The 24,941-nt window shown below is 45.0% G+C and overlaps 1 protein-coding gene across 1 annotated transcript in view; it reads left to right on the forward strand.

Moving 5' to 3' along the window:
* The first annotated feature begins 7,161 nt into the window (after nucleotides 1–7,161).
* The window catches only part of HSPA4 (heat shock protein family A (Hsp70) member 4), a 56,481-nt gene continuing 38,701 nt past the window's right edge, over nucleotides 7,162–24,941 (forward strand). Inside the window, exons 1-2 of the mRNA XM_019027990.4 lie at nucleotides 7,162–8,457; nucleotides 21,077–21,134. Of these exons, the coding sequence (XP_018883535.2) occupies nucleotides 8,351–8,457; nucleotides 21,077–21,134 (165 nt within the window). The 5' untranslated portion in view covers nucleotides 7,162–8,350. The remainder of the gene's footprint in view (nucleotides 8,458–21,076; nucleotides 21,135–24,941) is intronic.

Consider the following 24,941-nt stretch of genomic DNA (forward strand, 5'->3'; position numbering starts at 1 on the left):
AGGAGTGTTGGAGCCAGTGAAAATGTGAGTCATGTCAGGAAAATCACTGGTGATCAAGGGGCCTAGACGAAAGGTTTAAAATTTCAGAATGTCAGCTTATATGGCCCAGAGAAATCTGTGCAGTGTTCCCCCAGCACTTTTTTTTTTTTTTTTGAGACGGCGTCTTGCTCTGTCGCCCAGGCTGGAGTGCAGTGGCAGGATCTCGGCTCACTGTAAACTCCGCCTCCTGCGTTCATGCCATTCTCCTGCCTCAGCCTCCCGAGTAGCTGGGACTACAGGTGCCCGCCACCACACCTGGCTAATTTTTTTGTATTTTTAGGAGAGACAGGGTTTCACCATGTTAGCTAGTACGGTCTCAATCTCCTGACCTCGTGATCCGCCTGCCTCGGCCTCCCAAAGTGCTGGGATTACAGGCGTGAGCCACTGCGCCCGGCCTCCCCCAGCATTTAAAAGTTACAAAGAGGGAAAGCGCTGGGACTACTAATGACGCTGCAAGCCATATACATTAAGTGAACCAGCCTGAATAAGGACAAAAAAATAGGGCTTAAGAGAAAAGGCCACTGGATGAGATCATAGTGCTGTTATGTAAGCCGACAGTTTGATAGCCAGAGTGGAGTAAAGACCCTGGGATTTTAGCCAATTTGGAGTTAGAAGTGAATTGTGAGGCCGGGAGCGGTGGCTCATTCCTGTAATCCCAGCACTTTGGGAGGCCCAGGCGAGCAGATCACAAGGTCAGGAGATCCAGACAATCCGGGCCAACATGGTGAAACCCCGTCTCTATTAAAAATACAAAAATTAGCTGGGCGTGGTGGCGTGTGCCTGTAATCCCAGCTACTCAGGAGGCTGAGGCAGGAGAATCGCTTGAACCAGGGAGTCAGAGGTTGCAGTGAGCCGAGATTGTGCCACTGCACTCCAGCCTGGCAACACAGTGAGACTGCATCTCAAAAAAAAAAAAAAAAAAAAAAAGAGAAGTGAACTGTGATGGTAGTTTTTGTATCAAAAGAGCATTATGGGCCTGGCATGGTGGCGCATGCCTGTAATTCCAGCACTTTGGGAGGCCAAGGTGGGAGGATCACTTGAACATAGGAGTTCGAGTCCAGTCTGGGCAACAAAGAGAGACCCCCATATACACAAATAATTAAAAAATTAGCTGGGTGTGGTGGCATGCACTTGTGGCCTGACTACTCAGGAGGCTGAAGCAGGAGGACGGCCTGAGCCAGGGAGGTTGAAGTTGCAGTGTACCATGATCAAGCCATTGCACTCCAGCCTGGGCCACAGAGTGTGACCCTGTGTCAAAAAAAAAAAGCGTTATGCTTAGAAAAATGCTTAAGTGGCTGTGCGAGGTGGCTCAGGCCTGTAATCCCAACACTTTGGGAGGCCAAGGTGGGTGGATCACTTCAGGTCAAGAGTTTGAGTCCAGCCTGGCAAAATAGCGAAACCCTGTCTCTACTAAAAATACAAAAATTGGCCAGGTGCGGTGACTCACGTCTGTAATCCCAGCACTTTGGGAGGCCGAGGTGGGTGGATCACCTTAGGTCAGGAGTTTGAGACCATCCTGACCAACAAGGAGAAACCCTGTCTCTACTAAAAATACAAAATTAGCCGGGTGTGGTGGCGCATGTCTCTAATCCCAGCTACTCAGGAGGTTGAGGCAGGAGAATCGCTTGAACCTGGGAGGCAGAGGTTGCGGTGAGCTGAGATTGTGCCATTGCACTCCAGCCTGGGCAACAAGAGTGACAGTCCATCTCAAAACACCCCCCAAAAAAAAATTAGCTGGGCATGGTCGTGGGCATCTGTAATCCCAGCTACCTGGAAGGCTGAGGCAGGGGGAATCGCTTGAACCCAGGAGGTAGAGGTTGCAGTGAGCGGAGATCACGCCACTGCACTCCAGCCTGGGCAACAGAGTGAGACTCCAACTAAAAAAAAAAGCTTGAGTAAAAAAAGCAGAAGACTAAACTATGTTCTCCCAGTATTTTTAACACGGTATTTCTTTTTTTTTCTTTTTTTTGTTTGAGAAGTCTTGTTCTGTCGCCCAGGCTAGACTGCAGTGGCACGATCTCGGCTCACTGCAGCCTCTGCCTCCTGGGTTCAAGCAATTCTTCTGCCTCAGCCTCCTGAGCAGCTGGGACTACAGGCGCGCACTGTTACGCCCGGCTAATTTTTGTATTCTTCATAGAGATGGGGTTACACCACGTCGGCCAGGATGGTCTTGATCTCTTGACCTTGTGATCTGCCCTCCTCGGCCTCCCAAAGTTCTGGGATTACAGGCGTGAGCCACTGTGCCCAGCCATTAATCTGGTAGTTGTGGTTTTTTTTTTTTTTTTTTTTTGACAGAGTCTTGCTCTGTGGTTCAGGCTGGAGTGCAGTGGTGCGATCTCAGCTCACTGCAATCTCTTCTTCCCGGGTTCAAGTGATTCTCCTGCCTCAGCCTCCTGGGTTGCTGGGGTTATAGGTGTGTGCCACCACGCCTAATTTTTGTATTTCTGGTAGAGAAGGGGTTTCACCATATTGGTCAGGCTGGTCTCGAACTCCTGACCTCGTGATCTGCCCACCTCGGCCCCCCAAAGTGCTGGGATTACAGGCGTGAGCCACTGCCCCCAGCCCCCAGTATTTCTTATATTTCTATTTATGATTATACAAAGTTAAAGAGGTTTCCCACAGGACTTCTCAGAACCTTAAACATGGTAATATTAACCTATCGATATCTCCTAGAACAAACGCTGTCCTGTGAAACACAGTTTGGGAGGCCGAGGTGGGAGAACTGCCTGAGGCCAGGAATTCAAGACCTGTCTGAGCAATGTAGCGAGACCCCCATTCATTTCATTCTTTCTTTCTTTCCTTCCTTCCTCTTTTTGTTTTCCCCAGAGTCTTGCTCTGTCGCCCAGGTTGGAGTGCAGTGGCGTGATCTCAGCTCACTGCAAGCTCCGCCTCCCAGATTCATGCCATTCTCCTGCATCAGCCTTCTGAGTAGCTAGGACTACATGCGCCCGCCACCATGCCTGGCTAATTTTTTGTATTTTTAGTAGAGACAGGGTTTCACTGTGTTAGCCAGGATGGTCTTGATTTCCTGACCTTGTGATCTGCCCACCTGGGCCTCCCAAAGTGCTGGGATTAGAGGCATGAGCCACTGCGCCCAGCCTCTTTTTTTTTTCTTTCTTTCCTTCCTTCCTTCCTTCTTCTCTTTCTTCCATTCTTCCTTTCTCTCTCTCTCTTTCTTTCTTTGAGACGGAGTCTCTTTCTCTCGCCTACGGTTGGAGTGCTGTGGTACCATCTCAGTTCACTGCAACCTCTGCAACCTCCACCTCCTGGGCTCAAGGGGTTCTCCTGCCCCTGCCTCCTGAGTAGCTGGGATTACAGATGTGTGACATCAGGCCCAGCTAATTTTTCTATTTTTAGTAGAGAAGGGGTTTCACCATGTTGGTCAGGCTGGTCTTGAACTCCCAACTTCAGGTGATCCACCTGCCTAAGCCTCCCAAAGTGCTGATGAGAGGTGACAACGTGCTAGCAGCCCTCGCTCGCTCTTGGCGCCTCCTCAGCCTGGCGTCCACTCTGGCCATGCTCGAGGAGCCCTTCAGCCCGCCCCTGCGCTGTGGGGGCCCCTCTCTGGGGCTGGCCGAGGCTGGAGCAGGCTCCCTCTGCTCGCGGGGAGGTGTGGAGGGAGAAGCACAGGCAGGAGCTGGGGCTGCCTGCAGCACTAGTGGGCTGGTGTGGGATCCGGGTGGGAGTGGGTTTCGCGTGGGTGAGGGCTCGGTGGCCTGCACTCAGCGCTGCCGACTGGTGCCTGCTGGGCTTGATGGGGGGATGAACTCCCTCTGGGCTGCTGGAGTGCCCCGGCTAGGTGCCACAAAGTCCCATGGTGAGTGCCATTGAGAGGTCAAGCCGGCTGCACTTCTGGCTCTGGTGGGGACTTGGAGAACTTTTCTGTCCAGCTAAAGGACTGTAAACGCACCAATCAGAACTCTGTGTCTAGCTAAAGGTTTGTAAACGCACCAATCAGCACTCTGTGTCTAGCTGAAGGTTTGTAAATGCACCAATCTGCACTCTGTGTCTAGCTAATCAGGTAGGGTACTTGGAGAACTTTTGTGTCTAGCTAAAGGATTGTAAATGCACCAATCAGCACTCTGTGTCTAGCTAAAGGTTTGTAAAGACACCAATCAGCACTTGGTCAAAACGGACCAATCAGCTCTCTGTAAAATGGACCAATCAGCAGGATGTGGGTGGCGCCAGATAAAGAAATAAAAGCAGGCTGCGTGCCCCCCCCCCCCCCACCGTCCCCAACAACCAGCTGCATAACCTGGTCAGGTGTCCTTACACACTGTGAAAGTTTTGTTCTTTTGCTCTTCACAATAAATCTTGCTGCTGCTCACTCTTTGAGTCTGCACTGCCTTTAAAAGCTGTAACAGTCACTGGGAAGTTCTGCAGCTTCACTCCTGAAGTCAGCGTAGAACACGAACCCACCAGAAGGAAGAAACTTCAGACACGTCCGAACAGCAGAAGGAACAAACTCTGGACACACCATCTTTAAGAAATGTAACACTCACTGTGAGGGTCTGCAGCTTCATTCTTGAAGTTAGGGAGACCAAGAACCCACCAATTCTGGACACACTGGGATTGCAGGCAGGAGCCACTGTGCCTGGCTAAGAGATCCTCATTTTTACAAAAAAATGAAAAAATGAGTCGTATGTGGCAGCATATGCCTGTAGTCCTAGCTACTCAGGAGGCTGAGGTGGGAGGATTGTTTGAGCCCAGGCTGCAGTGAGCTATGAATGTGACACTGCACTCCAGTCTGGGTGACAGAAAGCGATCATCTAAAAGAAGAAATAGAGAAGCAGTGTAGTTGTGAGAAAGTTGTGTGACCTTGAACAGGTACCTTAACCTTATCAGGTCTCTATAAAATAGGAAAAATATCACCTATCTGATGGGCTTGCTATGACGAGTAAAGGAATTATATTGGTATCAATACAGTGTCTGGCGCAATGCTAGCATATGCTGTAGGAATGCCAGAGACATGGTAATTACCATTATTATTGAGTTATTGGAGTTTTGGTGTTTAAGAAAGGGTTGTTGCTTTGACTAAAAGCATTGATCCACTCACTGCAAGATCAAGGAGGTCAGAAAATCACCATTATCTGAGCAGGTAGTTTCCTTGTGAAGCAAAAAATTGCAGAAGCTGCTCCAGAGTGTAGGGCAGGATTCCATTGGACACTTGTCAGGGAGAAATATGAGTCCCCAGCTGATGGAGAACCTTTTGTCTTTTGTTGGGCAGCCTATGAACACTGTATATTTAAAAACAAACACTTCTGTGATTGCTTAGGACTAAATTTAATCGTTGTATTTGAGAGTGGCATTTAACAACTTCCTGCTTTTAAAATACTTAAATACTTAAGATACTCTGCCAAATGGAAAGAATTTGTTCTCCGAACACAGTGCCTCCAACGTTAAATATTCTGGACACTTCGTTGGTTTGCAATTGTGATACTTGGAAACTTGCCACTTTAGATTCTTCAGGATTCTAAAATAACCTTTTCCTGACTTCATTTATTTAAATATCCCAGAATAATCTCTTGAGCTATAAGTTTGATGATCCAGGAAACTATTTATAGGAGGATGAGTACTCTCTGTGACTGATGGTAGTTATGTTTTATTTTGAGAAGGACAAATCATTAAAAAGATTGATAGGGCTGGTGGTATTTTAAACTGAAAGCAGTACCAAGGCAAACAAGGCAGTTGAGGTATGAAGTTGGAACATAATAAGATATGGGTGTAATTTTCATCAACTTAGCTAAGACCTAGGGAGGTCTTCCAATAGAAGGAAGGCAGAAACAGGCAGTAACACAGACAGTGATCTTTTAGGTCCACTGGACACTTTAGCTTAGGCAGCTCGGGTTGTTTGCTCAGTGATTAACAACTGAGATAAACAGATGGAGACAGGACTCTGTCATAATTAAGGTCAACAGTGTGCTTGGTATTATTGATATTGCCCCTAGGTAGGAGAAAAACAGAGGAAGGAAGGTCAAGGTCAACCTAACTTAAAAAAACTTTAAAAAATTGTGGTGAAATATACGTAAAATTTACCATTTTCATCATTTTTAAATGTACAAATCAGTGTCACTGATCATGCACATTGTTATGCAACTACCACCAGCATCTATCTCCAGAACTTTCTCATCTTCCCAAACTGAAACTCTGTATCCCTTAACTCTCCATTTCACTCTACTTGTGAAACCGCTTTTCTGTCTTTATGTAGTTTATTGTAGGTGCCTGATACAAGTGGAATCATATTAAATTTTGAATATAAAATTAAAAATTAAAAAAAATTAATTTTGATTTGTTTGGCTTTTCACTTAGCGTATTTTCAAGGTTCATTCATGCTGTAGCATTTATCAGACTTTCATTCCTTTGTCTTTTCAAAGCTGTATAATGTACTGTTATGCGTATACACTAAATTTAGAAAACTCATTCATCTGTCAATGGACATGTGGATTGTTTCCTCCTTTTAGCTACCGTGAATAAGCTACTATGAACATGGGTATACAATGTACAAATATGTCCCTGCTCTCGTTTTTCCAAAGGCTGTTCCTGGCTGCCTCCACTCTTTTTACTCCCAGTACCCTTTTACAGGTAGCACCTGGTACTTGTCTTTGAAGAACAAACAGGTTTTAGTTAGGCAAAATGTGAGAACAGTGTGGCCATTTGCAAGTTTTAATGGTAATCAACCCGGGTTTGGGGTTGCTCCTATAGAGTGAAGTACCTCCTGAGGTGGCAGGAAATGCAGGTATTTAAAGGGAAGGGCATACCAGGGCAATGTAATTTCTTCTTTGCTCATTCACTTTTAAAATGGCTGAAGGGCAGGTACTCTAGCCTTGAGACCTTCAACTCATGATGTACCCTCCAGCAACGGAGAATTTCTTTTTAGTCCTTAAACTATGGTCTCTATTGCTAGTTTTCCAAACTTGAACACAGCCTTTTCCTTTTCTGGGAAGTTGTCCTAGTCTCCACCATTCTGTGCATATAGCACTTGCCATTCTGTACTGGGGTCACCTTTACTTGTTTAGCCACCCTTATGATGGGGATGATCCAGGTTTTGCAGAGGTGAAACTTATATACCATTGGGGGGCCCTAAAAATACACAAAACAAATAATTAAAACGACAAATCACAACACATTACCAGAGACTTGGAGATTCAGATTCTCCTTAGATCTCTCTGGGTAATTTATTAGAAATGCTTACATAGATTTGCTTCCTAATCTCAAGCTGGCTTCCCCTCTCCAGAACTCAGCAACTATCTGTTCTCCCAGGAGGCCATACAAGCGAGGGGCCCTGAAGCTTAACATTTATTAACTTCATGTAAAGGTCTGAGTGGACCTTTCAGGCCAGGCAGCGTGTCACTTGCCTGTGTTCCTTGTTAGGGCCTACCACCGGGTAGGTGCTTGGAATGTGCTGTGGATTAAAGGCTTAAATCCTGCGGGCCCCTCAATCTGATCTAAGGACATGAGTGGCTTAGAGAACGGCGCAACAAGGCTAAGCGAAAGAAACAAAGCGGTGTGGCTGGGAGTGGGCTCCTTCCCTCCGCTGGTGAGGGTGCGATCTTAGACTCTTGAGAGAACCCGACATAAAGGCCGCGTTCCAATGGCGGCCTTCTCCCCTACCGGCCAACCTGCCCCTAGAAGAGCAGAAGGCACCCTGCGGGATCTGCAGATCAGCTGGCGTCTCATTCTGGGGCACCGACACGGTGGAATGCAACACACCCCACTACCGGAAGTTTCTTTGATGTTAAGAAAAACGGCGGAGGTAGGCCGCAGCGCTTCCTCAGTATAGTGCCTCGAGCTGGCTCGCCTACTTTCTACGGTAAAGGGAGGTGCTCCACATCTCTATGCAGCTGTGCAGCGCCGCAGGTTCCATGCGCAGGCTCGGTCGGCCAAATGCGCTTTCCAGCCGTCTTTCAGCCACCCAGTCCTTTCCCAGGTTCTCGAGCCAGGACGTGACGTATTCAGACGTACTGGGGGCGGGGCCTCAAGAGGAAAAGCGCCTGAGCCGGGATATCGCGAGAACATTCCGTTCTTTCGTAGCTCTCGTGCTGCGGCTCCGCTCTCGTCGCAACGAGATCTTTCGAGATCTTCTCCGCCCCCGCTACCGGCGCCTCCTCTGCGGCCACTGAGCCGGAGCCGGCCTGAGCAGCGCTCTCGGTTGCAGTCCCTACTGGAAGGACTTAGGCGCCCGCGTGGATACCGCACGCCCCTCAGTAGCCTTGGCCCAAGAGGCCTGCTTTCCACTCGCTAGCCCCGCCGGGGGTCCGTGTCCTGTCTCGGTGGCCGGACCCGGGCCCGAGCCCGAGCAGTAGCCGGCGCCATGTCGGTGGTGGGCATAGACCTGGGCTTCCAGAGCTGCTACGTCGCTGTGGCCCGCGCCGGCGGCATCGAGACTATCGCTAATGAGTATAGCGACCGCTGCACGCCGTAAGTGTGGGCCGGGCCGGCCGCGTGCACTGGGGTTAGGAGCTAATGCTTGTTCCAGTCTGGGACCCTCGCTGCTTGGGGAACGCGGGCCGAGGAGTCGCCTTCGTTCCGAGTCGAGGTCCCGGTGGGTCAGGGACCCCCAGTAGTTATTAGGACACTAGGGGCCGTGGCCCACCATGAGCGTGGGTGTGTGCTAAGCGCGAGGGCCCTTTCCCCGGTGGCCCGTCGGCCGAAGAAAGGCTTCTGGCCGGTACTCGGACCAGCGGAGGGCACGGGTAGGAACTGGAAGGACTGCAGGCCTAGGATGTAAACGGATCGCGGTTCTTTTCTGGAGGGCAGAGACCAGGCCCAGGTCATACTGAGTCTTTTGAGTCCAACAGAAAGCTCAGAACTTTGCACACAGCAGGCGCTTAATAGTTGAATCGAACGGGTTCCGGGGCTTGCCAGCCGCGAGACCATGGAGCGGTCAGCGTCCCACGTGAGTGGGGGCGGGGCAGCGCCCGGAAGAGAGCGAGCTGGAGCAGCCTCAGGCTCGGGTTCCGGATGGACTCGGGGTCTTGAGATTGGGTTGGCACGGATAGGAATTTAATAAAATCGGTGCTCTTATGATAACTTTGCAATCGCTTTTGTTTTCCACATTATTTCGGGATATTGTACTATATTGGGTCACTGTCTGTTTTGTGCGCGTTAACCCCTCAATAGGGTTGCACTTTAACGATAATGCATTCTAACCAGTGTGTTGGCCACAATTGTTAGTGGCTCAAGGGCCCACCTTGACTTCTAGAACCCATAGTAAGTTTTGGGACCAGCATAGACACAGTTCTAAAAAATGGTGAGTCACTCAGGTCTTTCACTGATTACAGTAAAAGAGTCTGCCTTTTGAATACTTGCAGATACATTTTAATCCATTGTCATGTTCTTAGACAAAATCTTGTAAGAAGTTCTGTATTATTTGCCATTCAGGGTGTCTATTTTTTTTTTTTCTTTTTTGAGACAGACAGGGTCTCACTCTGGCTGCCCAGGCTGGAGTGCAGTGGTGCGATCTTGGTTCACTGCAGCCTCGACCTCCCTGGCTCCTGGCTCAGGTGATTCTCCCACCTCAGCCTCCTGAGTAGCTGGCGTTGCAGGCGTGCGCCACCATGCTTGGCTAATTTTATTTATTTTTAGTAGAAATCGGGTTTCACTTTGTCACTCAGGCTGGTCTCGAACTCCTGGACTCAAGCAGTCCTCCAGCCTCGGCCTTCCGGAGTACTGGGATTACAGGCATGAACCACCGTGCCCTGCCCAGGGGCTCACTTGTTACTGATTGATTGAGATGGAGTCTCGCTCTGTCGCCCCAGGCTGGAGTGCAGTGGCATGATCTCGGCTCATTGCAATCTCGGCCTATGGGGTTCATGCGATTCTCCTGCCTCAGTCTCCTGAGGAGCTGGGATTACAGGCGCGTGCTACCATGCCCGGCTAAATTTTGTATTTTTAGTAGAGACGGAGTGTTGTCGAGTTGCCCAGGCTAGTCTCGAACTCCTGACCTCAAGTGATCCTCCCGCCTCGGCCTCCCAAAGTGCTAGGATTCCAGGCGTGAGTCACGGTGCCCGGCCCCAGGGGCTCAATTCTAAGGTCCATTATTTTCACCCTCAATTTTTGTCACATTTCTTCAGCAGGTTTCAGCCAAACTAGACTGTTCAGAAGTCTCACATTTCCTTTCCACTTGTCAAATTTCCACCCCCCCCCACCTCCTAACCCAGGTGCTTCCCCTGAAAACTCATCCCAGAAGCCAAAACTGTAGTTTGCTGTCCCTTTGCTGAGTTTAGTCTTGTTAACAGCCCTATAAGGTGTTTTTTTTTTTGAGAAAAGGAGTCTTACTCTGTTCCCTACGCTGGAGTGCAGTGGCGTAATCTCGGCTCACTGCAGTCTCCGCCTCCTGGGTTCAAGCGATTCTCCTGCGTCAGCCTCCCGAGTAGCTGGGATTACAGGTGTGCGCCACCACGCCTGGCTAATTTTTGTCTTTTTTAGTAGAGACAGGGTTTCACCATGTTGGCCAGGGTGGGCTCGAACTGTTGACCTCAAGTGATCTGCCTGCCTCGGCCTTCCAAAGTGCTGGGTTACAGGAGTGAGCCACCGCACCTGGCACAGCTTTATTAAGGTTTAATTCATATACTATACAATTTAACCAGTTGAAGTGATCGTTTTTAGTGTAGTCACAAAACAGTGCAACCATTACTGTAATCAATTTTAGAACATTTTCATCACTCCCCCAAAGCCATGTGCCCTTTAGCAGTTTATTTTCCCTATTTGTACTTTTTAACAATGGGTAGTCTAACTTGGCATCTCCAGGGAAGTGTATTGTGCCCTGAAGTTTTTTTTTAAGCATTAAAGTTTGTTTTTAAGCATTTTAGTATTTACTTGAGAATATCTTTGTATCCGTGTTTTCTTGGTCTATAAAATGTCTCCCCTAAGGAACTGAAAAGGCTAAAGCGCTGAGTTAATGTATTTAGTGTTTTGGTCCTTTCCTGCCCTGTGATTGAACACGCTTTAGCTCCAAAGGGCGCACAGGAAGAGAATCCCAAGTATTGGGAAGAACAGTGTTCCTATCCTTTCTTTTAGATTATTATCACATGCTCCTGTTTTTCTTTTAGAAAGACAATAGCTACAACAATTATGCCATGAATTCTATTTGAAACTGAGTTGTTTCAGATAAAAAATTTGCCTCAAAGACATTGTGATATATATGACCCCATACACCACGGAATTGTGATAAGAAAATTCCATTTAAATAATTTTCCTTACATGTTTTCTTTATATTTTCCTTCATAGTTTTCATTAACTTACAGGCATGCCATACATTTCAAGTAATTTCTGAACTGTATGATTTTGATTCACTTTGATTACTCTGTTTTGGAGTCTTGGGCTAAATAAATAGAAAATGGTAGCAGGAAGGTTGATTTTTTTTTTTTTTTTTTTTTTTTGGTAGCGGTTATGGAGGAATGGATTTGGAGCTCATATGTACAAAAAGACTGCATGTTGTGGGTTTGTTTTAACATGAGAGTGGAAATGAGATGCAAGTCTTAGAGGGTTTATGATGGTGGAAGTACCTCGTTTCAGATATGGGTGTAACAATCTGGATTAGGTTTTTGAGGAGCCAGTGGAGTCTCATCCAGAAGAGACCCTTGATTTTCCACCCAATTTAGGCTTCCTTCATTTTATCAGATGTTGAGTGCCTCTGATGTGGTAGCCATTTTTCTAAGCACTGGAGGTACTGTGGTGAACAAATAAGGTCATGTCGGCTGGTGGATTAAACCAAATACTAAACAAAAATATATAGTAATTACTAACTGTGGTAAAGGGCAAGGTGGAAAAGTACAGAATACAGTGAGAGTATAGAATAAGCGGGTCTAATTTAAATTGGATGGAAGGACCTGGCACGATAGCTCATGCCTGTAATCCCAGCACTCTGGGAGGCTGAGGTAGGAGGATTGCTTGAGGTCAGGAGTTCGCAACCAGCCTGGCCAACATGGTGGAGCCCTGTCTCTACTAAAAATACAAAAATTAGCTGGGTGTGGTGGCGGGCTCCTGTGGTCCCAGCTACTCTGGAGGCTGAGGCAGAAGAATCGCTTGAACCTGGTAGGCGGAGGTTGCAGTGAGCCGAGATCATGCACTGCACTCCAACCTGGGTGACAGAGCGAGACTGTCTCAAAAATAAGTTGGGTAGAAGGTGCTTTGAAAGAAATACCATCTGAGACCTGAGGATGAGTAGGATTTTACCTTGGAAGTCACAGTAGGTTTGAGGAAGAGTTGTTCCAGGCAGAAGGAACAGCAAGTGGGAAAGACCTGAGCAAGAAGAGCTGCATCCTTAATACATTGAAGAGCAGCCACGACTCTTTCAGCTGCTTGAGAGAATGCTGTGAGATGAATCTGAGGAATTAGGCAGAGCCTTGTAAATAATAATAATGATTTTTACCTAGGTGCGGTGGGAAGATTATTTTTTGAGACGGAGTCTGGCTCTGTCACCCAGGCTGGAGTGCATTGTTGCGGTCATGTGCGTACATGCGGCTAATTTTTGTATTTTTAGATAGACGTGGTTTCGCCATGTTGGCCAGGATGGTCTCGAACTCTTGGTCTCAAGTGATCCGCCCGCCTTGACCTCCCAAAGTGCTGGGAATACAGGTGTGAGCCACCGCGCCTGGCCTGTAAAATTCTTTATTATGGCTCTAACACGTTTTCTTCAAACAGGTTATTTCTAACTTTTTGCTGTTACAAATAGTTCTTCAATAAGTAGCCTTACATATTTATGTTATAATGTTAATGCTTTTATTTTTGTTGTATAGATTTCCAGAGGTGAATTTGCTAGGGTAAGGGATATGCTGTATATACTTAAAGTTTCAGTAATATTGCCAGAATTCTTTACACAAATATAACGGATTAATTTGCAGTAGGAACAGATGTGATTTCTCTACTTCATTGGAGATTATGAGAATTATAATGAGTTAAAACTATAACATACCTTTTTTTTTTGCCATAGTGCTCAGAATAATGCCTGGGATTCAGTAAATACTGCCAAAATATTTGCTAATAATACTATTACTTTTTGTATTTTTTATTAATTTTTTTATGAGATTAGAACAGTAAGATGAAATCTATGGAAGTTTACCTTTTGGGTTCTACAACTGTGTACTTTTAAAGTGCAAAGGTTAATTACTGAGGAATTTGCTGTGTTTTTAGGAACAGCAAATCTCAAAAGTATGAGTTGTTTGGTCTGTTAGGTATCAGCTCTTTTTGGTACTTTCTAGTCCATGGCTAATGCAGTAACCAGAGAGTACTCTGATTAATGTCTCTATTTCCATTCTAGTTTTGCCTATCAGTTGTATGTGATAGTCTAATTATTGCAGTTTCTCTGAAAAGCTCATTTTCTCCTATTGTTGAAGAAAGTGAATTAGAGCAATGGCTGTTGTAATATCCTGAGAGTAGTTCTGCGTACCTTTTTTTTTTTTTTTTTTTGAGACAATGTCCCACTCTGTTGCTCAGGCTGGAGTGCAATGGTGCAATCTTGGCTCACTGCAACCTCCGCCTCTCAGGCTCAAGCAGTTCTGGTGCCTCAGCCTCCCGAATAGCTGGGACTACAGGTGCATGCCACCACACCTAGCTATGCATACACTTATAAAAATGAAACTATACCTTTTAAAGGACCTGTGCCAATTGCAGCTGTTCATAATATCCTCTCAGAATGTGCATAAATATTCGGTCAGTAGTCTCTTTTAAGAAAAGGAAAACAGTGATATTGTCTGGCTGAAAAAGGAAGTAATTTCTAGGACTTAAAGATTAGAACAGAGGGATCTTAAACTTGATTTGAATCAACTCCCTGCAATTTGGAATGGAGGAAAAGCAATGTCAGTCAAGCAGCAAATGTGTGAGTACTTCTTATGGATTAAGCAGCATTGACTTGGCATTGTGTGTAGTATAGAGGAAGTGTAAGATAGAGATTCCTGCTGTCTAGTTGTAATCAATGTGGTTAAAATATGAATAACATAAGCAGCAGTAAATAGAATGAGTCCAATTATGGACAAGGCTGTGTGATACAGACCTAAAATACCATGTTCAAAGGAGATGTAAGCAGTGGAGGCTAAACTGATGAGGAAAGGCTGGAGTGAGACTTGAACAAATAGGATTAGATAATACATGGAATAAAGGATTCAGATAGTTTGAGTGAAGGATAGAAGTAGGAATGAATTAAGGCTGGCTGTGGTGGCTCATGCCTATTATGCCAGCACTTTGGGAGGCCGAGGCAGGAGGATTGCTTGAAGTTAGGAGTGTGAGAGCAGCCTGGGCAATATAGCGAGACTCTGTCTCTATAAAAAATTTAAAACAGCAGGCTGTGGTGGCATGCCAGTTACTTGGGAAACTGAGGTGGGAGGATCACTTGAGGTCAGTGATCAAGGCTGCAGTGAGCTGTGATTGAGTACTACACTCCAAGCCTGGGCGACAGAGTGAGAACCATCTCTTAAAAAACATAACGGGGCTGGGCACGGTGGCTCATGCCTGTAATCTCAGCACTTGAAGAGGCTGAGGTGGGCGGGTCGCCTGAAGTCAGGAGTTTGAGACCAGCCTGGCTAACCCGGTGAAACCTTGTCTCTGCTAAAAAATACAAAATTAGCTGGGTGTGGTGGTGCATGCCTGTAATCCCAGCTGAGGATGAGGCTGAGGCATGAGAATTGCTTGAATTCCGGAGGTGGAGGTTGCAGTGAGCTGAGGTCATGCCATTGCACTCCAGCCTGGCCAACAGGAGTGAAACTCCATCTCAAAACCCCAAAAACAAAACCAAAACAAAATAGGGCCGGGTGTGGTGGTTTACATCTGTAATCCCAGCACTTTGGGAGGCCGAGGTGGGGGGATCACTTGAGCTCCGGAGTTTGGGACCAGCCTGGACAACATGGCAAAACCCCATCTCTACAAAAAGTACAAAAATTGGCCGGGTGTGGTGGCTCACGCCTGTAATCCCAGCACTTTCGGAGGCCGAGGTGGGTGGATCCCCTGAGGCCAGGAGTTTGAGACCAGCCTGGCCAGTATGCTGAAACCCTGCCTCTACTAAAGATACAAAAATTAGCTGGGTGTGGTGGCACGTGCCTGTAATCCCAGCTCCTCAGGAGGCTGAGGCAGGAGAATTGCTTGAATCCAGGAGGCAGAGGTTGCAGTGAGCCGCGATGGTGCCACTGCACTCCAGCCTGGGTGACAGAGTGAGACTCCGTCTCAAAAATAGTAATAATAATAGAATAATAAAAGAGGCTGGGTGTGGTGGCTCATGTCTGTAATCCCAGCACTTGGGGAGGCCAAGGCGGGCAGATCGCCTGAGGTCAGGAGTTTGAGACCAGCCTGGCCAAGATGGGGAAACCCTGTCTCTACTAAAAATAAAAAAATTAGCTGGATGTGGTGGCAGGTTCCTGTAATCCCAGCTACTTGGGAGGCTGAGGCAGGAGAATCACTTGAACCCTGGAGGCAGAGGTTGCAGTGAGCCGAGATTATGCCATTGCATCCAGCCTGGGTGACAAGAGTGAGACTTCATCTCAAAAAAAAAAAAAAAAAATTAGCTAGGCATGGTGGTACACACCTATAGTCCCAGCTTCTTGGGAGGCTGAGGTAGGAGGATTGCTTGAGCCTGGGAGGCGGAGGTTGCAGTGAGCAGATATCGAGCCACTGCATTCCAGTCTGGGTGACAGAGTGAGAGACCCTGTCTCAAAACCAGAAAAAAAATCCAAAATGTGTGTATACGTGGGGTTTGGAGTCTGATGGTCCTAATTTTGAATCATAGACTCTAATACGTTTCTGGGCACATTGACTTGACTTGAATCAGCTCTTCCTGTATACTAATCCCATTTCTCAGAGAATATAGGATTATCAAATGTAGGATGCTTAGCACACCACCTGGCACCAGAAGGCTCTGTAATGAGAACTATGAAACAAGGGAGCTTGACCTGCTTGGATGAGAGAGGATTCCTGCCATGGATAGGGATCAGGGATGTAGACTATGCAAGATTTGAAAGTTCTTGTTGACTGGAAAGTAGTAGATATATTTCCTTTAAATATTCTTGTCTTGCTTATTCCATGTCAAAATCCTCAATAATTCAGCATTGAAGACTTTTCAGAGCATTTGTTGAGGAGAAGCAAACTGATTGTGGTATATCAGTTTTACTTTTTTTTTTTTAAGGACTTACTAGATTTATTAGGATTACATAGGAGTATTTACCTAAATGTTAATAGTGGCCCTCTGTGGTGGGGGGAGGGTTGTGGAAGTATATATAATTTTTATTTTTTTCTTCATACTTGTCTGTTTTCTAATTTTCTACAGTAAACTTGTACCAAGAAGCATTGACCTATGTTCTAGTGCTAGCGCTAATATTCAAGTTAATCTTTTTGAGTATTTCATATCATTTAAATATTAGGTTTCTTTATGTAAGCCTTTAGTTTTCAAAATCCTTCAATTTGTGCTGATACACTTTTTTTTTTGCGACGGAGTTCGCCCTGTCGCCCAGGCTGGAATGCAGTGGTGCAATCTCGGCTCACTGCAATCTCTGCCTCCCGGGTTCAAGTGATTCTTCTGCCTCAGCCCCCTGAGTAGCTGGGATTACAGGCGCGCGCCACCATGCCTGGCTAATTTTTGTATTTTTAGTAGAGACGGGTTTCACCATGTTGTCCAGGCTGGTCTCAAACTCCTGACCTCAGATGATCTGCCCACCTTGGCCTCTCAAAGTGTTGGGATTACAGGCCTGAGCCAGCGCGCCTGGTGCTGTTTTACATACTGACCCAATTCAGCAAATTGATCATATTCTGTTTTCAGTTGTCGTTTTTTAATGGAAGTAGGACTTTTTTTTTTAATCCCACATCAATAGATAATTTTAAAGGTAGCTGACTAGATTTCAAATCCAGTAGGTGAAACAGGACTTTTTTTTTTTTTTTTTTTTTTGAGACAAGGTCTCACTCTGTCACTCAGGCTGGAGTGTAGTGGCATGATTTTAGCTCACTGCAACCTTGACTGCAAGAACTGAGTTTTAAATTTTATTTAATTTTAAATAATTTAAATTTAAATAGCCACATGTGGCTAGTGGCTACTTCATTAGACAGCATGTATCTGTAACGGAAGACCTCAGATTTTACATTTTTCATTAAGACTTGGTACGTACACACACACAACTGAAAAGCTTCATTAAACAAACAATACTTTCACATGCAATGCATACATGTGTTTTCTTTTCTTTTTTTTTTTTTGAGACGGAGTCTTGCCCTGTCACCCAGGCTGGAGTGCAGTGACGTGATCTCTCCTCACTGCAAGCTCCACCTCCTGGGTTCACGCCATTCTCCTGCCTCAGCCTCCTAAGTAGCTGGGACTACAGGCGCCCGCCACCATGCCTGGCTAATTTTTTGTATTTTTAGTAGAGATGGGGTTTCACTGTGTTAGCCAGGATGGTCTCGATTTCTTGACCTCGTGATCCACCCACCTTGGCCTCCCAAAGTGCTGGGATTACAGGTGTGAGCCACCGCGCCCGGCCGTGTTTTCTATTTAAGTTGCTGTTCATGACTTCTTCCAACCCCTGATTGATTTTAGACCCACGCATGCGTTGTGACTTACGGCTTATAAAACATTGTTTTAGCAAGGGAAATAAATGTGTTAGTATTGATAATGTAATTCGGTTTGTGGTTGGTGTTAAGTAGAAATTAAACCAAGTCCAATCAGTTTTAAGAGGTAAAAAGGATTACCACCCCTCCCCCCCACCCGACTGAGTCTTGCTCTCTTGCCCAGGCTGGAGTGCAGTGGCATGATCTTGGCTCACTACAACCTCCACATCCTGGGTTCAAGCGATTCTGGTGCCTCAGCCTCCCGAGTAGCTGGGACTACAGGTGTGTGCCACCACGCCTGGCTAATTTTTTTGTTTTTTTGTTTTGTATTTTTAGTAGAGACAGAGTTTCGCCATGTTGGCCAGGCTGATCTTGAACTCCTGACCTCAGGTGATCTGCCTGCCTTGGCCTCCCTAAGTGCTGGGATTACAGACGTGAGCCACTGTGCCCGGTAAACGATTACTTTTTATTTGGGGGTTGGGGTGGGTTGAGAAGGCTTTACAGACAAAATAGGTGGAATTTCTAGAGAATGCGTGAAGGTACTGGGCATTTCAGACGTCAAAAGTGACATAAGCAAAGCAGGAAGATTGGGATACTTTATTCAACTTGTGTTGATTGTGTGGATGAAATACAGCTGGAAAATGGGATTGGGTTGGGAGAGGCCTTAGGTTCCATATTAAGGAATATAGATTTTATTTGTTGGTAGTTGGTTTTCTTTAGAAGGTAATTAGAAGCAAGACAGTTTCAGAGTTACTGACGTAGAATAGGAAATTAACCCTTCAGCAGGATTTGCAGGAAAGTTGGGAATTGTAATTGTTTTGAGGAGATAAAGGTTTGAAAAAGGGCTGCAGGAAACAATGGAAGATGAGTAACATTGCCTTTTAGTTATGTTGTGATTGGGGTCATGGTTGGGATATACCTTAGAAATTTAGATCTGGTGGTATTTAGAAAGATGGAGGTGTGCCAATTATTAGGCTTATGCTAGGCAGCCTTTTTGAGGTGGAGGAAGTGGGTAAGATTGCCTTGGGCAATTTCCTAAAGGGTAATATGGGCTTTGAGAGGAGAGACATTTACGTGGTAGTGAGGATTTTTTTTTTATTTATTTGCATCTAGTGTCTAAAACAGAGATTTTATTTGTTTTAGTGATTGGTGGAATAGTTGCAGAAAGGCTGAGCTTGACACCTTTGCTTTTGAGGGGCTACTCCCAGCACTTTCTAGGCCCCAAAGCTTAGGATTTGGAGGAATTCTGATGAGGTCCTAGGGTGTACCATGTTTGTTCTTCCTGTCATTTAATAGAAGTCATGGCTTCCTGTGGCTGCCCTGGGAGATTGGCTTACAGGGGTTCTTAGCCATTGGTTGTGAAGGACCACTGAACCCCAGGGAGGCCCAGCATTCTGCCAGTTTCCACAGGGCTCTTAAGTTTATGTTTCTACCAAATCAGTAGTTCATCTAATTTAGTCAGATTTGGACCAAGGCAGTATGGTTCCAGAGCTCTTATTTACTCTGTTGACTTGGAAGAATTAGGAGTTCAGGGAGGATGAGAGTCAAAGCTTCAGACATCACCTAGAGTCCTGACTTCATTGCTTTCAGGTTGCATGACCCTGGATAAATTTATTTACTATCTTTTTTTTTTTTTTTTTTTTAAGGCAGGGTCTCGCTTGCTCTCTTCCCCAGGCTGGAGTGCAATAGCATGATCACAGCTTACTGCAGCCTCAGGCTCCTGGGTTCAGGTGATCCTTCTGCCTCAGCCACCCCCACCCCGTGACTGCCCCATAGCTGGGATTACAGGTGCTCACCACCATGCCCAGCTAATTTTTTTGTACTTTTTTTTTTTTTTTATAGAGACAGGGTTTCGCCATGCTGCCCAGGCTGGTCTTGAATTCGTGTACTCAAATGATCCACTTGCTTTGGCCTCCCAAAATGTTGGGATTACAGGCTTGAGCCACTGCGCCCAGCCAAATTTACTCTTTTTTTTTTTTTGTTTTTGAGACGGAGTCTCGCTGTTGTTGCCCAGGCTGGAGTGCAGTGGCGCGACCTTGGCTCACTGCAACCTCCGTCTCCCAGGTTCAAGTGATTCTCCTGCCTCAGCCTCCCGAGTAGCTGGGATTATAGGCGCCCGCCACCATGCCCAGCTAATTTTTTTGTATTTTTAGTAGAGACGGGTTTTCATCATGTGGGCGTGGCTGGTCTCGAACTCCAGACCTCAGGTGATATGCCCGCCTCGGCCCCCCAAAGTGCTGGAATTACAGGCATGAGCCACCATGCTCGGCCAAAATTTACTTATACTTATTAATGCCCTTTTTTGTTTGTTTTGTTTTTGAGATAGGGTCTTGCTCTGTTGCCAGGCTGGAGTGCAGTGGCACAATCTCGGCTCACTGCAACCTCCGACTCCTTGGTTCAAGCAATTCTCCTGCCTCAGCCTCTTGAGTAGGTGGGATTACAGGCACATGCCACCACGCCCAGCTACTTTTTGTATTTTTAGTAGGGACAGGGTTTCACCATGTTGGCCTGGCTGGTCTCGAACTCCTGACCTCAGGTGATCCGCCTGCCTCAGCCCGCCAAAGTGCTGGGATTACAGGCGTGAGCCACTGCACTTTTTAAGCATAAGCACAGAGTTTTTATTTAACCTTCAAGCAGGTTTCAGTTTCGCCTTTCTAAAAGAAGCAGTAAATGGATTAAATCAGGAGATTGTGTATGAATTGGTGATTTAGAAGAATGTTCAGAAGTGGGGTTAAAGTTCCTTGTCAGAAATTCTGAGTCCTGGCCAGGTGCGGTGGCTCACGCCTATAATGTCAGCATTTTGGGAGTCCAAGGTGGGTGAATCATCTGAGGTCAGGAGTTCGAGACCAGCCTGACCAACATGGTGAAACTCCATCTCTACTAAAAATACAAAAATTAGCTGGGCGTGATGGTGCATGCCTGTAATCCCAGCTACTTGGGAGGCTGAGGCATGAAAATCACTTGAACCTGGGAAGCGGAGGTTGCAGTGAGCTGAGATGGGGCCACTGCAGTCCTGCCTAGGCAACAGAGTGAGACTCTTGAAAAAAAAAAAAAAAAATTGAGTGCCTGGAAACTAGTTGTAGAAAAATTACTTTTTTACTTATTTAATAGGGCGAGAGTTGTTTTCAGGGTTTGTAGACTATATTCTTGGTGAAGTTGTGAGCTGTCTTAAAAATGTTAATTGATACATTGATGTGAGGGTACATTATTTTATACTGGGATTTTGAACAGGAGACTTGAAAAATAATTAGAGGATGGTAGAGACTGTCTAGCCCACCTCTCTAGTATTCTAGACAGGTAGTTATCACATCAGATCTGTGCTCCAGCATGTAAATGACAGGACTCAGTTGTAAGAGGCAACCTGTTCCATGGACAGATTTACTCAATAGAAAGGTCAAAATCATAGATTTGTACCATTAAAATATATGGCATTTTAGCTGACACTCAGATCTTGCCTGCTATGCTTTTGGATTTATTATTGTAGTAAGATTTAATTCTTAAGTTTTTTTTTGTCTTCTAGGGCTTGCATTTCTTTTGGTCCTAAGAATCGTTCAATTGGAGCAGCAGCTAAAAGCCAGGTAAAGTTTCATTTTTTTTCCTAAAATGACTTATTTCTTCTCTTCATCCATGTGTTCAGCAAGTAGTTGAATGCCCATTATGTGCCTAACACTGGTAGGCCCTGGGAATACAACTGGCAGATAACAGACCTCTTCTCTGTTCCCATGTACAGTCAGCCCTCAGAATTCCATGGGTTCTGCATCTGTAGATTCAAACAACTGTGGATCAAAAATATTTTTGGGAAAAAGTACAACACTGGAACAATAAAAAATACAAATAAAAACAATCCAGTGTAACAACTACTTACATAGCATTTACATTGTATTAGGTGTTATAAGTAATCTAGAGACAACTTCAAGTATACAGGAGGATGTGCATAGGTTATAGGCCAATACTATGTCATTTTGTCTAAGGGACTTGAGCATCTGTGGATTTTGGTCTAATTCAAGGGGTGCCCTGGAATCAGTCCCCTGCAGATACCCAGGAACCACTGCTTCAGTGAGAAGCACCGGGCCTTAAAATAGCATTAGCAGTATAATCTGTTTAATGCAAACTGCAAGGGTGTATTTTGTCCAGATCTTGTTAAGCAAGGCTTGCTTGTTCCTTGATATTTTACATGCTCCTTAAGTCTGTCTTGTTGGGCCTTTCATCTTACTCATACATAAGGTAAGTGTTGATCTTGTTAAACAAGTTTCTCAGGGAAGGAAAGCATACCTCTAGAAATACATTAAAGGACTTGCTTTTAGTTTACTCTGTAAACCAGGAACCTGACGTAGTTGCTGGTTTCTGAATAACCAGAGCAGCAGAACCCCAAGAGTTCTGTTATTCTAAGTGTCTGAGATATCTGTGAAATTAAGGAGTTGCATGTTTGACCTTCTTATGGTTCAGCCTGGAGCAACCCTATAGGGTGAATCTGTTTTTGAATGGGGCAGGGCCTAAAATTTATTAGCCTAAAAAAGTGGTGCTTGGCCAATTGGTTTTTAATTAAGTTGGATGTTTTATAGTTCATTTTCACAGTGTTCAAGATCTTTTAGGAGACAGCAGGTAGAAAATATTGGGCCATTTTGAAATCTCTTCCTTCTAAAATTTGAGCAAATCGCTCCTGTTTTTTAAACCTGCTTTTCATGATTGAGAAACAGTTACTATACTAAACTGGCTGCCCAGTTCTAGGTTGATACAGTTATTGTGTTACAGAGTTTCTGTTTGGCAGCTTGCTCGAGGAAGGCATGATTTGGGAGGCCTCATCTGTTTCATAAAAGGACTTCTTTGTGTTCCCTTTCATCTAGTTGATACAGGAGCTTACTACATCTCCTGCATTGGGAGGAGCAGCCTGTAAATCTTTTTTTTTTTTTCCAATTATTCTTCCTTTTTTTTTTTTAATTATTATTATACTTTAAGTTTTAGGGTACATGTGTACATTGTGCAGGTTAGTTACATATGTATACATGTGCCATGCTGGTGCGCTGCACCCACTAACTCGTCATCTAGCATTAGGTATATCTCCCGATGCTATCCCTCCCCCCTCCCCCCACCCCACCACAGTCCCCAGAGTGTGATGTTCCCCTTCCTGTGTCCATGTGATCTCATTGTTCAATTCCCACCTATGAGTGAGAATATGCGGTGTTTGGTCCTCTGTTCTTGCGATAGTTTACTGAGAATGATGGTTTCCAATTTCATCCATGTCCCTACAAAGGACATGAACTCATCATTTTTTATGGCTGCATAGTATTCCATGGTGTATATGTGCCACATTTTCTTAATCCAGTCTATCATTGTTGGACATTTGGGTTGGTTCCAAGTCTTTGCTATTGTGAATAATGCCGCAATAAACATACATGTGCATGTGTCTTTATAGCAGCATGATTTGTAGTCCTTTGGGTATATACCCAGTAATGGGATGGCTGGGTCAAATGGTATTTCTAGTTCTAGATCCCTGAGGAATCGCCACACTGACTTCCACAATGGTTGAACTAGTTTACAGTCCCACCAACAGTGTAAAAGTGTTCTTATTTCTCCACATCCTCTCCAGCACCTGTTGTTTCCTGACTTTTTAATGATTGCCATTCTAACTGGTGTGAGATGATATCTCATAGTGGTTTTGATTTGCATTTCTCTGATGGCCAGTGATGATGAGCATTTTTTCAAGTGTTTTTTGGCTGCATAAATGTCTTCTTTTGAGAAGTGTCTGTTCATGTCCTTCGCCCACTTTTTGATGGGGTTGTTTGTTTTTTTCTTGTAAATTTGTTTGAGGTCATTGTAGACTCTGGATATTAGCCCTTTGTCAGATGAGTAGGTTGCGAAAATTTTCTCCCATGTTGTAGGTTGCCTGTTCACTCTGATGGTAGTTTCTTTTGATGTGCAGAAGCTCTTTAGTTTAATTAGATCCCATTTGTCAATTTTGGCTTTTGTTGCCATTGCTTTTGGTGTTTTGGACATGAAGTCCTTGCCCACGCCTATGTCCTGAATGGTAATGCCTAGGTTTTCTTCTAGGGTTTTTATGGTTTTAGGTCTAACGTTTAAATCTTTAATCCATCTTGAATTGATTTTTGTATAAGGTGTAAGGAAGGGATCCAGTTTCAGCTTTCTACATATGGCTAGCCAGTTTTCCCAGCACCATTTATTAAATAGGGAATCCTTTCCCCATTGCTTGTTTTTCTCAGGTTTGTCAAAGATGAGATAGTTGTAGGTATGCGGCGTTATTTCTGAGGGCTCTGTTCTGTTCCATTGATCTATATCTCTGTTTTGGTACCAGTACCATGCTGTTTTGGTTACTGTAGCCTTGTAGTATAGTTTGAAGTCAGGTAGTGTGATGCCTCCAGCTTTGTTCTTTTGGCTTAGGATTGACTTGGCGATGCGGGCTCTTTTTTGGTTCCATATGAACTTGAAAGTAGTTTTTTCCAATTCTGTGAAGAAAGTCATTGGTAGCTTGATGGGGATGGCATTGAATCTGTAAATTACCTTGGGCAGTATGGCCATTTTCACTATATTGATTCTTCCTACCCATGAGCATGGAATGTTCTTCCATTTGTTTGTATCCTCTTTTATTTCCTTGAGCAGTGGTTTGTAGTTCTCCTTGAAGAGGTCCTTCACATCCCTTGTAAGTTGGATTCCTAGGTATTTTATTCTCTTTGAAGCCATTGTGAATGGGAGTTCACTCATGATTTGGCTCTGTTTGTCTGTTGTTGGTGTATAAGAATGCTTGTGATTTTTGTACGTTGATTTTGTATCCTGAGACTTTGCTGAAGTTGCTTATCAGCTTAAGGAGATTTTGGGCTGAGACAATGGGGTTTTCTAGATAAACAATCATGTGGTCTGCAAACAGGGACAATTTGACTTCCTCTTTTCCTAATTGAATACCCTTTATTTCCTTCTCCTGCCTGATTGCCTTGGCCAGAACTTCCAACACTATGTTGAATAGGAGTGGTGAGAGAGGGCATCCCTGTCTTGTGCCAGTTTTCAAAGGGAATGCTTCCAGTTTTTGCCCATTCAGTATGATATTGGCTGTGGGTTTGTCATAGATTGCTCTTATTATTTTGAAATACGTCCCATCAGTACCTAATTTATTGAGAGTTTTTAGCATGAAGGGTTGTTGAATTTTGTCAAAGGCTTTTTCTGCATCTATTGAGATAATCATGTGGTTTTTGTCTTTGGCTCTGTTTATATGCTGGATTACATTTATTGATTTGCGTATATTGAACCAGCCTTGCATCCCAGGGATGAAGCCCACTTGATCATGGTGGGTAAGCTTTTTGATGTGCTGCTGGATTCGGTTTGCCAGTATTTTATTGAGGATTTTTGCATCAATGTTCATCAAGGATATTGGTCTA

This window comes from Gorilla gorilla, chromosome 4 (assembly GCF_029281585.2).
Source record: "Gorilla gorilla gorilla isolate KB3781 chromosome 4, NHGRI_mGorGor1-v2.1_pri, whole genome shotgun sequence".
NCBI lineage: Eukaryota > Metazoa > Chordata > Mammalia > Primates > Hominidae > Gorilla > Gorilla gorilla.